The sequence below is a fragment of the Manis javanica genome, chromosome 12 (genome assembly GCF_040802235.1).
Source record: "Manis javanica isolate MJ-LG chromosome 12, MJ_LKY, whole genome shotgun sequence".
NCBI lineage: Eukaryota > Metazoa > Chordata > Mammalia > Pholidota > Manidae > Manis > Manis javanica.
In genome coordinates this window covers 25,616,507-25,633,082 of record NC_133167.1, presented here as the reverse complement: position 1 = coordinate 25,633,082, position 16,576 = coordinate 25,616,507, and the positions used below count along the sequence as shown (strand labels likewise).

At 37.7% G+C, this 16,576-nt stretch overlaps 1 protein-coding gene across 3 annotated transcripts in view; it reads left to right on the top strand.

Moving 5' to 3' along the window:
- The window catches only part of PIKFYVE (phosphoinositide kinase, FYVE-type zinc finger containing), an 83,102-nt gene that overhangs the window by 51,703 nt on the left and 14,823 nt on the right, over window positions 1-16,576 (top strand). For all 3 annotated transcript variants that reach the window (XM_073218211.1, XM_073218212.1, XM_017663264.3), the window contains exons 25-32: window positions 13-191; window positions 1,867-1,980; window positions 3,192-3,300; window positions 3,391-3,545; window positions 4,787-4,877; window positions 13,767-13,827; window positions 14,685-14,837; window positions 15,640-15,760. In XM_073218211.1, the coding sequence (XP_073074312.1) occupies window positions 13-191; window positions 1,867-1,980; window positions 3,192-3,300; window positions 3,391-3,545; window positions 4,787-4,877; window positions 13,767-13,827; window positions 14,685-14,837; window positions 15,640-15,760 (983 nt within the window). The remainder of the gene's footprint in view (window positions 1-12; window positions 192-1,866; window positions 1,981-3,191; window positions 3,301-3,390; window positions 3,546-4,786; window positions 4,878-13,766; window positions 13,828-14,684; window positions 14,838-15,639; window positions 15,761-16,576) is intronic.

Below are 16,576 nucleotides of genomic sequence, written 5' to 3'. Positions count from 1 at the left end.
GTTGAATTGCAGGTAACACCAGTTGTTGCTCTTTCCAATGAGTCCTGGTCTATGTCATTTGCAAAATACCTCGAACTTAGGTTTTATGGGCATCAGTATACTCGCAGAGCCAACGCTGAGCCATGTGGTCACTCCATCCACCATGATTATCACCAGTATTTTTCCTATAATCAGATGGTGGCGTCGTTCAGGTAAGAAGTCACAGAGACCTTGTGCACAATCATATATTCTCTGGAAGGCTTTGTAACATTGCTGTGATCACCAGATTATTAGTTTGTGGTGTATGTATGTTCCCCATTCCCACTCTTGCAAACGCAGAGGCTCATACTCTCTGCCATGAGGTTTTGGTGTTGTTACTTCATTTAATCCTTACCCTGAGAACTGGGTATTAACTACCCTCACTTACAGAACTTATAACTCACTTATAGAGCTAGCAGGTGAGGGAGTCATGATACTAACTAGTAGATCTGCTATGGCAGGTGTTACTCTTAACCATTGTTTTTATATCTGAGAGTTTGTCAGAATTTTTGCTAAGACATTGACTCATATGACGATAATCAGTAATTGAATATTTCAAATAGAGCTAAGATCACTAGTTGAAAGAACGTGCAGTTGTACTGTGGCACTAAATGATTGGAGAAATCCTTCAGGCTCTGCCTTCAGAATATATCCAGAGTCCTCCCACTTCTCACCACCTCCACCACCAGCGCTCTGGACTGAGTGTCTGTTACCTTGCCCTGGATTACGGCAGTTTCCCTTTGGCATTGTCCCCTGCGGCCTGCTCTCAGTGCAGCTGTAAGAGCGACCCTGTTAAGTGAGAATCAGCTCAGGCTGCTCCTCTGCTCTAGACCTGTCAGTTGGTGTCTGTCTGACGTGGGGTGAAAGCCAGCCTCCTTTCATGGGCCTAAAAGCCCCTCCCTGCTCTGGCTGCTCAGTCCCTCTTTGTTCTCACCCACTCCTCTTCCCCGCTTCCTTGCTTCCCGAGCTGCAGCCTCCCCAGCCTCCGAGGTGGGCCTTGAGGTGGGCCTTAGTTTCACCAGGTGGGCTCCCGCTGGGAACCTTGCGCTTGCTCTTCCCTCTCTGAACAGCCCCCTCCCCAGAGAGCTGCCTGCTTTCCTTACATCCTTCAGGGGTGTGTTCAAATTTCAACTGCCCTGACTCCCTCTCACCTCAGCACCCCCTGCTTCCCTTTCCTGCTTTGTTTTTCTCCCTAGGCTTACTGTCTGATACAGTATATATTCTAAGTATTTATTTGTTTTTATTGTTTAAGTGTTGTGGTGAATCACGAAAGCAGTTTTGACCCTTGTTCAATGCTGTATCCTCACCATCTAAAAACAGCATCTGACACAAAATTGATACTTCAGAAATACTTAGAGCAGATTGCTGTTTTTAAGCATGTGCTTTTAACCATGAACTTAAGGCCTAGATAGGGTTTAACATTTACTGGACAATACACACCCTCAGGTGGAAAGGAAATAAAGACTCATGAAGAATCCTCTGGAGTTGGGAAGATGATGAATGCTTGCATCTAAGCTAATTGTAGGAAGGAAGGGACTTCTCTCCTTATTCATACAGGTTTATATCCATGTCATTTTCATTCATAACAAAGCACATGAGGATAGCCTTGAGGATGAATGAAGACATCACAGCACAGTGAAAACAAAAAAACAAAATCCTTCCAAAATTGGGAAGATATTTATAATGGTTGAACATTGTCTTCAGTATAATTGTTTTAAAATGCCATTTCATAGAAACTTAATTTTTTTTATGCTTCATAGGATTTAGTTGACCATAATGATACACCTCTTCTCAGGATGCTAAAACATTTTTCACTTTTCTTCTATTACTTAAATTTTCTTCTCTCAGTTATTCTCCCATTCGGCTTCTTGAAGTATGTGTTCCACTCCCCAAAATATTCATTAAACGTCAGGCCCCATTAAAGGTGTCCCTTCTTCAGGATCTGAAGGACTTCTTTCAAAAGTAAGTTTTAGTTTCTTTAATCATTTTTCTTTGTTTAGTGCTGTCTGTAGTCTTTAGCTGTTTTAAAATACCAGATTTGTTCATGTAGGTTTCTTTAAAAACATAAATAATTGTATGTTTCTAATTGTATCCCCTTTTTTAATTTTTATTTTTCATTATCAAATGTACATCACAGTGGTTCAAGAGTCCCCCTCCCCTTGCTCCCGCTCGCACCCACTCCCCTCTCTCTTGGTAACCACTAGTCACTTCTTAGTGTCTACAAGTCTAATGCTGTTTTGCTCCCTCTGTTTTGCTTTGTTTTTATATTCCACAAATACGTGAAGTCATGTAGTATTTGTCTTTCTCTGCCTGGCTTATTTCATCTAATAATCTGTAGCTCCATCTGTGTTGTTGCAAATGGCAGGATTTCTTTTCTTTTTGGCTGAGTAATATTCCATTACCACATTTTCTTTATCCAGTCATCTATTGATAGATCCTTAGGTTGCTCCATATTTTGACTATTGCACAGAGTATGGTGATAAACATAGGGATGCATATACCTTTTTGAATCAGGGATTTTGTTTTCTTTGGGTAAATTCCTAGGAGTGGAATTAATGGGTCAAATGGCATTTTCTTTTTTTAGTTTTTTGAGCAACCTCCATACTGCTTTCCACAATAGTGGCACCAATTTGCAGTCCCACTAACAGTGTAGGAGGGTTTCCTTTTGCTGCATCCTCACCAGCATTTGTTGTTTTCTGTCTTTTGGATAGTGGCCCTTCTAACTGGTGTGAGGTGATATCTCATTGTGGTTTAATGTGCATTTCCCTGATGATTAGTGATGTGTAGAATCATTTCATGTGCTTGTTGGCCATTTGTATTTTTTCTTTGGAGAAGTGTCTGTTCAGATCCTCCTCCCATTTTTTGATTGGGTTTGTTTTTCGGGTGTTGAGGCATATGAGTTCTTTGTATATTTTGGATAATTGTATCTTATATATACCTGATGTAGAAATGTAGACAATGCAGAAAAGTATTAAAAAAAGAAGTAAAAAATCCTCTTAGATATAACAATTATTAATTTTGAGGTACATTTTTTTATGTCTTTTCTGCAAAATTATATTTTTAGAGATTAGATAAAACAAGGTTTTGTGTCTGTCATCTTTTTTCTATTTATGGAGCTTAGAACATTTAATTCCACCTTCTCTAGGGTTTAATATTTATGGTTTTATTGTTAGAGTTTCACAGGTGTATCTTGCTGTTGATGAAAGGCTTGCATCTTTAAAAACCGATACATTTAGCAAAACGAGAGAGGAAAAAATGGAAGATATCTTTGCACAAAAAGAGGTAATTAATTTCTTTGACAGAAACCCAAAAGTTAACTATTAAAATTATTAGAAATTTCTGTTACTGTTGGAGTTGTTTCTTTTTCTATAGATGGAAGAAGGCGAGTTCAAGAACTGGATTGAGAAGATGCAAGCAAGGCTTATGTCTTCCTCGGTAGATACCCCTCAACAACTACAGTCAGTCTTTGAGTCACTCATTGCCAAGAAACAAAGCCTCTGTGAAGTGCTACAAGCTTGGAATAACAGGTATATCTTTGCAGCCTGGTCTTTCTTTAATATTATTGCAAAATTTGCTGTGCCATGATGTTTTTTTTCTCTTTTAAATTTTTTATTAAGGTACGTTACTATATTTACCCATATTATCAAGGCCCCACATATACCCCAGTGCAGTCACTGTCCATCAGTGTAGTAAGATGCCACAAATTCACTATTTGCCGTCTCTGTGTTACACTGTTTTCCCTGTGATCCCCCACACCATGTGAACTAAACATAATACCCCTCAATCCCCTTCTGCCTCCCTCCCTATGCACCCTCCCACACGTCTCCCCTTTGGTAACCACTAGTCCCTTCTTGGAGTCTCTGAGTTTGCTGCTATTTTGTTCCTTCAGTTTTGCTTCATTGTTGTACTCCACAAATGAGGGAAATCATTTGGCACTTGTCTTTCTCCGCCTGTGTGCCATGATGTTTTAAGTCTAAATGTCTATTAATTATGGATGTTTCATTTTACTCTCAAGTTATAGAAGCTTTTATTTTTCTGTCACCTGCCTCCTTCCTCATATAAAATGTATATATTAATCTTTAGGTAGTTTTTAAAGATAAAAGCAAAGATGAGAACAGCCTTCAAATGCTATTTCAAATACTTATGTGCTTATTGAGTCTATTATAACTGAATTGTCCATCATGGAGTAATTATTGGTTTTTAGGCCAGGACTTTCATATATTTACTTATGTGTATTTTATACCTTTATTAAATTTTTATTTAGGGAAATATTTACCTCTAATGCCTATTTAAAAGTTTATTTAGGTTATTATAACATTTATATTTGGAGCACTTAGATTATGCTAGGCTAAGAAAGCCATTCAATGGACATTCACTCTTTATTTGCTTTAAAGAGTCCTACAGTGTATGTACTGTTTCCATTTTACAGAGGAGAAAACTATGACTCTAGGAGACTAAGGAATTTGCCCAAATTATATAGCTATTAATTATCAGAGTTGGGTTTTGAGCCCAGGTCTGTTGGTCTCTAAAGCCTTTGTTGTTTATATTATGTCATATTCTTTTCTAACTATAGATGTATCAGTGACAGCTCTTGATTAGTTGATTAGAAAGAAGATAAAACTTAGCTATGTACAACTTTAATATCTATTTCAGTCAAAATAGGAAAATCTAATTTTGTGGTTTCAGAGTTATAAAGAGAAAAATTTGTAAACATTATTCAGGATATTAGAAACAAAGCCATAGTCTCCGCTTCACCCTTTTATTACAGGTTGCAGGACCTTTTCCAGCAGGAAAAGGGTAGAAAGCGACCGTCAGTTCCTCCAAGTCCTGGAAGACTAAGACAAGGGGAAGAAAGCAAGGTAGTAAAATGCAGTCTTCTCTTGGGTCTTCCATTGGTATAAATATCATAATTAATTTAAGATACTTAGAAGTGGCAGTTTTCTATATAAATATTAGTGTATTATTTTATTTAACATATATATTAATATATTATAATTAATACACAGATAATACTAAATAGGGTTTTTCATTTTGAAGTTGTGAGGTTTCAAGGAGACATGAACTGGACTAATTTTTACCTTAGCTTGAAATAAAATATGTTATAATTCATTCATTTGGAACATATATCAAAAGCTACTGTTTATAGGCATCACTAGGAACAGTATCATGGTCACAGTAGCTGCTATAAAGGAGAAGTTGTGGATGCACTGTATAGCAGAGTCCTAATTTATTTTACTATACAGTTTTGGGTGTTCTTTATCTCTATGCTTAAGTGAGAAGTTTTTTTTTAAGGGCTCTGCACTGGGTTAGTTCTACACATTGATTTAATTATCCTTACCTAACTATTAGTTTTCTCTGCCTGCAAAATAAATTGCCAAACACACTTAGTGGCCTACAAATTTATCATTTTACAGTGGGTCAGGGTTCAGACATGATGTGGCTGGGTTCTCTGATCAGTGTTACGTAGCTGACATTAAGGTTTAGGCCAGGGCTGTTACCTTATCTGGGACTTAGAGTCATTTTCCAAGCTCATATAGGCTGTTGGCAGAATTTAATTCCTAGTGGTTGTAGAACTGAGATCTCCATTTTGTTGTTGGCAGTTGACCAGGGGCTATCCTTAACTCTTAGAGGCAGCCTACATTCCTTACTGTGTGACTCCTTCCATCTTCAAAACCTGCAGTAATGCATAGAATCCTTCTTCTGCTTCACTTCTCTGAATTGATGTCTCTGACCTCTAGACAGAGATTTAAAGGACTCATGTGCTGAGGTCAGGCCTACCTAGATAATCTCCCTATTTTAAGGTTAACTGATCTGGGACCTTAAATCTGTCTGCAAAATCCCTTCACAGCAGTATATAGGTTAGTGTTTGAATAACTGTGGTGTGTGTACGTATACCAGCGGTGGGATGCTTAGGGACCATCTTAGGATTCTGCCTACCATACTGAACCATATTTCAGATGAATTACTGTCAAAATATTATAAGGACTTATTCTGATATCATGAGGGCTTTTGGGAGACTATTTTCTTTTTGTATGGCTATAAGATCTGTAGAAGGGTATTCTCATAGAATGTTGAACCCAAGTACCTTAGACTCTGTGTTATTTAGTAATATATAAATGAAATCTTTCTTTTTCTCATAAGCAATTGTGTAGGAATCACTTTTCCTTAAAGTATAGAAGAGAGTAAGAGTAAAGGTTCTGAAGACGATTTACACATTGTATTTTCCAAATAGTCTAGGGCTGTTAATGGATAGCACAGACTACTGGTGGCCTTCCCACTGTCCACTAAAGAAACTGCAAGGCTAGTTGGTATAGGCCTTTAATTATATAATATGTAGACACAGAATTGACAGTTGATTTGAAACTCTGTTATAGGCCTTTAATTACATAATATGTAGACACAGAATGGAAAGTTGATTTGAAAATCTGTAACATTTTTTTTTGTTGTTGTTATCATTAATCTACAGTTACATGAAGAACATTATGTTTACTAGGCTCCCCCTTTACCAAGTCCCCCGCCCCCACCCCATTACAGTCACTGTCCATCAGCGTAGTAAGATGCTGTAGAATCACTACTTGTCTTCACTGTGTTGCACAGCCCTCCCCATGCCCCCCACTACATGCTAATTATACATGCTAATCGTAATACCCCCTTTCTTTTTCCCCGCCCTTATCCCTCCCTTCCCACTCATCCTCCCTCGTCCCATTCCCTTTGGTGACTGTTAGTCCATTCTTGGGTTCTATGATTCTGCTGCTGTTTTGTTCCTTCAGTTTTTCTTTATTCTTATGCTCCACATATGAGTGAAATCATTTGACACTTGTCTTTCTCCACCTGGCTTATTTCACTGAGTATAATACCCTCTAGCTCCATCCACGTTGTTGCAAATGGTAGGATTTGTTTTCTTCTTATGGCTGAATAATATTCCATTGTGTATATGTACCACATCTTCTTTATCCATTCATCTACTGATGGACACTTAGGTTGCTTCCATTTCTTGGCTATTGTAAATAGTGCTGCGATAAACATAGGGGTGCATCTGTCTTTTTCAAACTAGGCTGCTGCATTCTTAGGGTAAATTCGTAGAAGTGAAATTCCTAGGTCAAATGGTATTTCTATTTTGAGCATTTTGAGGAACCTCCATACTGCTTTCCACAATGGTTGAACTAATTTACATTCCCACCAGCAGTGTAGGAGGGTTCCCCTTTCTCCACAACCTCGCCAACATGTGTTGTTGTTTGTCTTTTGGATGGTGGCAATCCTTACTGGTGTGAGGTGATATCTCATTGTGGTTTTAATTTGCATTTCTCTGATGACTAGCGATGTGGAGCATCTTTTCATGTGTCTGTTGGCCATCTGTATTTCTTTTTTAGAGAACTGTCTGTTCAGTTCCTCTGCCCATTTTTTAATTGGGTTATTTGTTTTTTGTTTGTTGAGGTGTGTGAGCTCTTTATATATTCTGGACGTCAAGCCTTTATCAGATCTGTCATTTTCAAATATATTCTCCCATACTGTAGGGTTCCTTTTTGTTCTATTGATGGGGTCCTTTGCTGTACAGAAGCTTTTCAGCTTGATGTAGTCCCACGTGTCCATTTTTGCTTTTGTTTCCCTTGCCTGGGGAGATATGTTCATGAAGAAGTTGCTCATGTTTATGTCCAAGAGATTTTTGCCTATGTTTTTTCCTAGGAGTTTTATGGTTTCATGACTTACATTCATGTCTTTGATCCATTTTGAATTTACTTTTGTGTATGGGGTTAGACAGTGATCCAGTTTCATTCTCTTACATGTAGCTGTCCAGTTTTGCCAGCACCATCTGTTGAAGAGACTGTCATTTCCCCATTGTATGTCCATGGCTCCTTTATCGTATATTAATTGACCATATATGTTTGGGTTAATGTCTGGAGTCTCTAATCTGTTCCATTGGTCTATGGTTCTGTTCTTGTGCCGGTACCAAATTGTCTTGATTACTGTGGCTTTGTAGTAGAGCTTGAAGTTGGGGAGCAAGATCCCCCCCACTTCATTCATCCTTCTCTGGTTTGCTTTGGCTGTTTGGGGTCTTTGAGGTATTTGGAACTATTTGTTCCAGTTTGTTGAAGAATGTTGTTGGTAATTTGATAGGGATTACATCAAATCTGTATATTGCTTTGGGCAGGATGGCCATTTTGATGATATTAATTCTTCCTAGCCAAGAGCATGGGATGAGTTTCCATTTACTAGTGTCCTCTTTAATTTCTCTTAAGAGTGTCTTATAGTTTTCAGGGTATAGGTCTTTCACTTCCTTGGTTAGGTTTATTCCTAGGTATTTTATTCTTTTTGATGTAATTGTGAATGGAATTTTTTTCCTGATTTCTCTTTCTATTAGTTTATTGTTAGTGTATAGGAAAGCCACAGATTTCTGTGTGTTAATTTTGTATCCTGCAACTTTGCTGTATTCTGATATCAGTTCTAGTAGTTTTGGAGTGGAGTCTTTAGGGTTTTTTATGTACAGTATCATGTACAGCAAATAGTGACAGTTTAACTTCTTCTTTACCAATTTGGATTGGTTGTATTTCTTTGTTCTGTCTAATTGCCATGGCTAGGACCTCCAGTACTATGTTGAATAACAGTGGGGTGAGTGGGCATCCCTGTCTTGTTCCCGATCACAGAGGAAAAGCTTTCAGCTTCTCGCTGTTCACTATGATGTTGGCTGTGGGTTTATCATATATAGCCTTTATTATGTTGAGGTACTTGCCCTCTATACCCATTTTGCTGAGAGTTTTTATCATGAATGAATGTTGAATTTTGTCGAATGCTTTTTCAGCATCTATGGAGATGATCATGTTTTTGTCCTTTTTGTTGATGTGGTGGATGATGTTGATGGATTTTCGAATGTTGTACCATCCTTGCATTCCTGGGATGAATCCCACTTGGTCATGGTGTACGATCCTTTTGGTGTATTTTTGAATTAGGTTTGCTAATATTTTGTTGAGTATTTTTGCATCTATGTTCATCAGGGATATTGGTCTGTAGTTTTCTTTTTTGGTGGGGTCTTTGCCTGGTTTTGGTATTAGGGTAATGTTGGCTTCATAGAATGAGTTTGGGAGTATTCCCTCTTCTTCTATTTTTTGGAAAACTTTAAGGAGAATGGGTATTATGTCTTCTCTGGATGTCTGATAAAATTCCGGAGTAAATCCATCTAGCCCAGGGGTTTTGTTCCTGGGTAGTTTTTTGATTACCACTTCAATTTCTTTGCTGGTAATTGGTTTGTTTAGATTTTGTGTTTGTTCCTTGGTCAGTCTTGGAAGGTTGTATTTTTCTAGGAAGTTGTCCATTTCTTCTAGGTATTCTAGCTTTTTAGCATATAGGTTTTCATAGTATCCTCTAATAATTCTTTGTATTCTGTGGGGTCCATCCTGATGTTTCCTTTCTCATTTCTGATTCTGTTGATGTGTGTTGATTCTTTTTTTTTCTTAATAAGTCTGGCTAGAGGGTTATCTATTTTGTTTATTTTCTCAAAGAACCAGCTCTTGGTTTCATTGATTTTTGCTATTGTTTTAGTCTTCTCAATTTTATTTATTTCTTCTCTGATCTTTTTTTATGTCCCTCCTTCTGCTGATTTTAGGCCTCATTTGTTTTTCTTGTTCCAATTTCAATAATTGTGACGTTAGACTATTCATTTGGGATTGTTTTTCCTTCTTTAAATATGCCTGAATTGCTATATACTTTCCTCTTAAGATTGCTTTCACTGCGTCCCACAGTAGTTTGGGCTTTATGTTGTTGTTGTCATTTGTTTCCATATATTGCTGGATCTCCATTTTAATTTGGTCATTGCTCCATTGATTATTTAGGAGCATGTTGTTGAGCGTCCATGTATTTGTGAGCCTTTTTGCTTTCTTTGTACAATTTATTTCTAGTTTTATACCTTTGTGGTCTGAAAAGTTGGTTGGTAGGATTTCAATCTTTTGGAATTTACTGAGGCTCTTTTTATGGCCTAATATGTGGTCTATTCCGGAGAATGTTCCATGTGCACTTGAGAAGAATGTGTATGCGGTTGCTTTTGAATGTAGAGTTCTATAGATGTCTGTTAGGTCCATCTGTTCTAGTGTGTTGTTCAGTGCCTCTGTGTCCTTACTTATTTTCTGTCTGGTGGATCTATCCTTTGGAATGAGAGGTGTGTTGAAGTCTCCTAAAATGAATGCATTGCTTTCTGTTTCCTCCTTTAGTTCTGTTAGTATTTGTTTCACATATGCTGGTGCTCCTGTGTTGGGTGCATATATATTTAGAATGGTTATATCCTCTTGTTGGACTGAGCCCTTTATCATTATGTAATGTCCTTCTTTATCTCTTGTTACTTTGTTTTGAAGTCTATTTTGTCTGATACTAGTACTGCAACACCTGCCTTTTTCTCTCTGTTGTTTGCATGGAATATCTTTTTCCAGTCCTTGACTTTTAGTCTGTGCATGTCTTTGGGTTTGAGGTGGGTCTCTTGTAAGCAGCATATAGATGGGTCTTGCTTTTTTATCCATTTTATTACTCTGTGTCTTTTGATTGGTGCATTCAGTCCATTTACATTTAGGGTGATTATTGAAAGATATGTACTTATTGCCACTGCAGGCTTGAGATTCGTGGTTACCAAAGGTTCAAGGTTAGCTTCTTTAGTATCTTACTGCCTAACTTAACTCGGTTATTGAGCTATTATAGACACTGTCTGGTGATTCTTTATTTCTCTCCCTTCTTTTTCCTCCTCCTACATTCTTTATATGTTGGGTGTTTTATTCTGTGCTCTTTTGTGTTTCCTTTAACTGCTTTTGTGTGTAGTTGATTTTATTTTTTGCTGTTAGTTAGTATTTGGTTGGTCTGCTTTCTTTGCTGTGATTTTATTTTCTCTGGTGACATCTGTTTAGCCTTAGGAGTGCTCCCATCTAGAGCAGTCCCTCTAATACTCTGTAGAGGTGGTTTGTAGGAGGCACATTCCCTCAACTTTTGCTTGTCTGGGAATTGTTTAATCCCTCCTTCATATTTAAATGATAATCCTGCTGGATACAGTATTCTTGGTTTAAGGCCCTTCTGTTTCATTGCATTAAATATATCATGCCATTTTCTTCTGGCCTGTAAGGTTTCTGTTCAGAAATCAGATGATAGCCTGATGGGTTTTCCTTTGTAGGTGACCTTTTTCCTCTCTGTAGCTGCCTTTAAAACTCTGTCCTTGTCCTTGATCTCTGCCATTTTAATTATTATGTGTCTTGGTGTTATCCTCCTTGGGTTCCTTCTGTTGGGAGTTCTGTGTTCTTCTGTGGTCTGAATGATTATTTCCTCCCCCATTTTGGGGAAGTTTTCAGCAATTATTTCTTCAAATACACTTTCTATCCCTTTTTCTCTCTCTTCTTCTGGTACCCCTATAATGCGAATATTGTTCCGTTTGGATTGGTCACACCATTCTCTTAATATTGATTCATTCCTGGAGATCCTTTTATCTCTCTCTACGTCAGCTTCTCTGCATTCCTGTTCTCTGGTTTCTATTCCATTAATGGCCTCTTGCATCTCATCCATTCTGCTTATAAATCCTTCCAGAGATTGTTTCATTTCTGTAATCTCCTTCCGTACATCATCCCTTAGCTCTTGCATATTTCTCTGCAGCTCCATCAGCATGGTTATGACCTTTATTTTGAATTCTTTTTAAGGGAGATTGGTTAGGTCTATCTCCCCAGACTCCTCAGGAGAAAATGTCTGGGTTAGTCTGGTCTGTGTCAAATTCTTCTGCCTTTTCATGGCGATAGAGGTAGTTGTGGGAAGTTGGTGCGTGTGTTGGCTGGGAGGACGTCCCTTCTTGCTGGTTTGTGGCCTTCCTCTCCTGGGAGAACAGCGACCCACTAGTGGCTTGTGCTGGGCAGCTGTGTGCAGATGGGGTTTCTAATTCTTGCCTGGCTGCTGTGAAAGAAGCTGCCCTGCTGCTCTGGGTGTGGCTGGCCTCAGGCTGCTGCTCCACTATGGCAGAGTGGCTTCAGAGGGGAAATGGGCAGGAGGGTGTTTATCTCCGTGAGGGGCCTCCGAGCTGTGCTGCTGCCCAGGGGTTTAGGGTACCCGGAGTTCCCCGGAATTCCCAGCTACTGGGCTAAGTGTCCCGGGACATTTCTGTCCAGCTGTGGGGTCCCTGTCCCTTTAAGTCTTTCAAAAAGCGCTCGCTTTTCTTTGTCCCAGGGGCACCAGCTGCGGGGACCCACTAGCAGGTTTTACTGTCCTGTGTCCCTAGTATCCAGCACACCACGCACCATGTGTCTGCACTTCTGTGTGGATGGCTAGGGCTGGGCGTTTAGCATTACTGGGCTCCCTCTCCCTCCCCAGTCTGACTCCTCTCCTCCTGCCAGGAGCTGGGGTGAGGGGCGCTCAGGTGCTGCCAGGCCGCGGCTTAGATCTTACCCCCTCGCGAAGCACTGGGTTCTCGCAGGTGTAGATGTAGCCTGGTTGTTGTCCTGTATCTTCTGTTCTCTCTTTTAGGGATAGTTGTGTTTATTGTATTTTCAAAAATATATATGGTTTTGGGAGAAGATTTCCGCTGCTCTACTCATGCCGCCATCTTGGCTCCACCTCTCTCCTATAACACTTTTATTTCATTCATTTGACAGGTAGTTCTTGAGTACTTCTGGGCTTAATTTTTATTAGATTTTATGTTAGTATTCATTCTAAGTAAAAGACTTACAGTTAGGAACAAAGGCCATGGTTCCCATGGAATATTTGTCTGATGAGGAGACGACTAAAAAGAATCTATGAAGATCAAAATAAGGGAGATGGACATTGTTGCCAAGGGAGTAGGTGGTGGTGGGTGATTTTATATATGGGATCGCCAGGAATGTGTATCTAGTATGGTGAACAAATCTCAGAACGTTCTGAGTAGCCATGTATTTTGTAATCAAATCATTACATGGGGCTTATGGTCATATATTTTATCTGTGAATAATGGGGCTTCTGGAAATCCAGTGGATAATAATACAAGATTACTAGGCTTAGTGAGTAATCAGTCAAAAGTATTTCCTAGATGTTTTAATACTAAGAAGTGAGCTACTGTTTAGAGTAATATTCTCAAAATGTGGTTCAAGGATGCCTCAGGGTCCATGTCTCTTTCAAAGGCTCTGTAAGATTTCCCTTTTTCAACTACATACCTGTGTGAGGCTAGATTTTCTTGGTACTATTCAATCAAAATTATATAGCTCAGCAGATTAGATGCAGAAGCCAGAGATGAATTTAGCTGTCTTCTATTAAACTAGACATTAAAGTATTTGTAAAGATTTAAGACAATGCTACTCTTTCACCATTTAGTTTTTGGTAAAATAGCTATTTTTTAATTTAAAAATGTTATTTAATCAAAATTATATAGCTCAGCAGATTAGATGCAGAGGCCAGAGATGAATTTAGCTGTCTTCTATTAAACTAGACATTAAAGTATTTGTAAAGATTTAAGACAATCCTACTCTTTCACCATTTAGTTTTTGGTAAAATAGCTATTTTTTAATTTAAAAATGTTATTTATGTTAACATGTAATGGGCTTATTATCTTTTAAATGAGTCAATAAATGCAAATTCTAAAATTTTCTTTTTTAATTTTTAATAAGGTAAAAATTAGAAGATATAACCCACATGAACAAAAGCTATCTGAGTGTCTTAATAATTCTTAAGAGGATAAGGGGTCCTGAGACCAAAATTTTAAGATCTCCTGGGTTAAAATTTTTTTTAATGTGATTTTAATGTTTTCTTACAAAGTATTTACTTCCCTACAGATAAGTGCAATGGATACGGCTCCACGGAATGTTTCTCCAGGACTTCAAAATGGAGAAAAAGGTTTGGTCCTTGAGTCTGGGGATCATTTGCCATTGGATTTAAAGGAATTTCTTAGTGTATAACTTGTTTTTAACTGTTAACTTTGAGAATTTTTTTCTGTTACAATTATTCATAAACTTTTCACCTGCTTCCAGCAGAGCACTGTAGCACCATTAATTTCAGATTATTATAAAGTATATTGAAGAAGATAAGTTAATATTAGAAACACATGATATACAGAGAAGACTGTTGCTAGGGGAAGAACAAACAGAAAAAAGGAAATAGAATTTTTCTTTTGCTTATTCCAAAGTCAGCTCCCAGGTTTCACTGCAAAAATCTTAGGAAGTTTATATTTTTATGTCACTAAAATGTTTTCTACACTTAAGCTATCTTTCACAGTATTTCTTGGAATGACTTGGTGCTGTCTTAGAAAATTTGTAGGGAAATTTACTTAGACTGTCTTTGTAGAAAAGAGCTTATCTCATAATTCTTGGCATTTCTCTATTATAATTAAGTGAATTTTCCCTCCAAGAATGAGCATGTGATTTTTTCCCCCCAATGGTATCCCAATTTTATTCCCTATTAAATTGAATGAACTACTATTTAGGTAGCCATTATGGTCTAGTGGAAAGAGTATTGGGTAGGAGGCAGGCTTGGTTGCCAGTCACATTGCTGTCCCTGAGAATTGATTGTAGTCAAGTCATATATAACCTGTTTGGGTTTTTGTATCCATTTCTGGAATGTGCACCAAAATGGCCTATATAATTTTCAGGAAGCTAACATTCTTTGACTTAAGCGGTATAAATATGAAGTGGCTTTTTAAAAACATTGCTCTTAGGTAGAAATGAACTTAACGGTTTTTAAATGATGCCTTTAAGTTTGTTTTTCTTCAGAGGACCGCTTCTTAACGACCCTGTCCAGTCAGAGCTCCACGAGTTCGACTCATCTGCAGTTGCCTACTCCACCTGAGGGCATGCCTGAGCAGGCGGTGGGAGGGCCCCCTGAGCTTGATACAGCCAGCAGTTCTGAAGGTACAGTTTAAGTCAGTTTACTATACCTCAGGTGCAAAGAAGACAAATGCTGTGAATACTTTGACAAAATGCTTTCTTATCCCTTAGAATTTTAAATATTATGCTTATTAAAAATGTTGTTTTAGTTATAACTTTTTATCATATTCACTTCGTCAGTTCTACTTGACAGATAAATTTCTCAGTAACAGAATGTTATTCAGCTTCATCTACTTTCTGGGGTCTCATTACTTTCTTAAATCCCATGAAACACATTATTTCCTTATAAGAAAATAAGAGAAATTGCAGTCCTTTCTCCAATATTTGCTTCATTAACAGCAAAATTATGCCTTGCTTCTCTCTGTTCTTGCTGCTTAAGTAGTCACTAAATTGTAATGTGAACTTTGGGAAAACTTGTTAATTACAATTCAACTCAAATGTAATAGCTCTGGTGCAAACAATTCAGGTGAAGTGACAACATGAGTAGCTGTGACTAAGTTCATGTGTGTTCAGGCAGTAACTACATAATGGCTGCTGCCTGGCCCCTGTGATGGTGAACTGTCAATTGTAGCATGATCTCAATTTCAGAGAGGGTAAAATATCAAACAGTGTGCCTGTTGGAGTCAGTGCTGTGTATGCTTCACTATTGTTTCATGTTTCATCCCATGGGTCATTTTTAGATCAGAAATTTAATACCATAATTGGTACTTATGCATGTCTGTGTCCAAAAAGGATAAGAAATAAAGTTGATACTTTATATATATATATATATATATTTTTGCTCTTCCTGAATATTAACATATATGTAGAATATTTTTCATCCTAGATGTTTTTGATGGACATTTACTGGGATCCACAGACAGTCAGGTGAAGGAGAAATCAACCATGAAAGCCATCTTTGCAAATTTGCTTCCAGGAAATAGCTATAACCCTATTCCATTTCCTTTGTAAGTATTATAAAAACCAGTGGCTGTTGGGTGATTTTATTTTCACTTAATTAAAAAAAATCTCTATGTAGATTTATTCTCTACATATTTAAATATGTTTATTTAACTGTGTATATATATTTCTCAATCCTAAATTACACTTCATCATGGTAAAAGATATCTTTTGGTGTAATGTAATTTGGAGAATACGTAATCCTTATTATATAGTAGATGAGGATGGGAAAAAAAGCATTAACTAATGTTGCTTAATGCTTATGTTTAGTGTTTCTGAAAATAATTGCTTATATATATGAGGATGCTATTACTGACCTAATAATTTATTGGGACATGGTACTTTCTGTCAGTGGTGATGAGTTTCAGTGACCCATACAAGTTTTCATGTGGTTTCGTTTATACTGGGCTCGATGAGTAGGAAAGAAAATAGGCTGGCTGTGAGAGTTTGTTTTTCTTCTATTGGCTGATCTGTGGAACCGTCAGATGCTTGATACAGTGGTACAAGTGTGTCCATTTGGACATTTGTTAATAAGGACCTTTGTTCTTTTTTTATATTATTAGTATTTTTTATTAAAGTATTATTGATATACAATCTTATGAAGGTTTCACATGAGCAACATTGTGGTGACTACATTCACCCATATTATCAAGTCCCCCCCCTACCCCATTACAGTCACTAGGACCTTTGTTCTTGACTAACTTATGGAATTATTTATTCAGTCAATATTTAAACTTACTGAGAGGCAGTTCTAGTGCCCCAGGATGTAGGACAAGATAATTAGGGAAAAATCACTGCTCTCAGGAGCTCACAGTCTTGAGGAG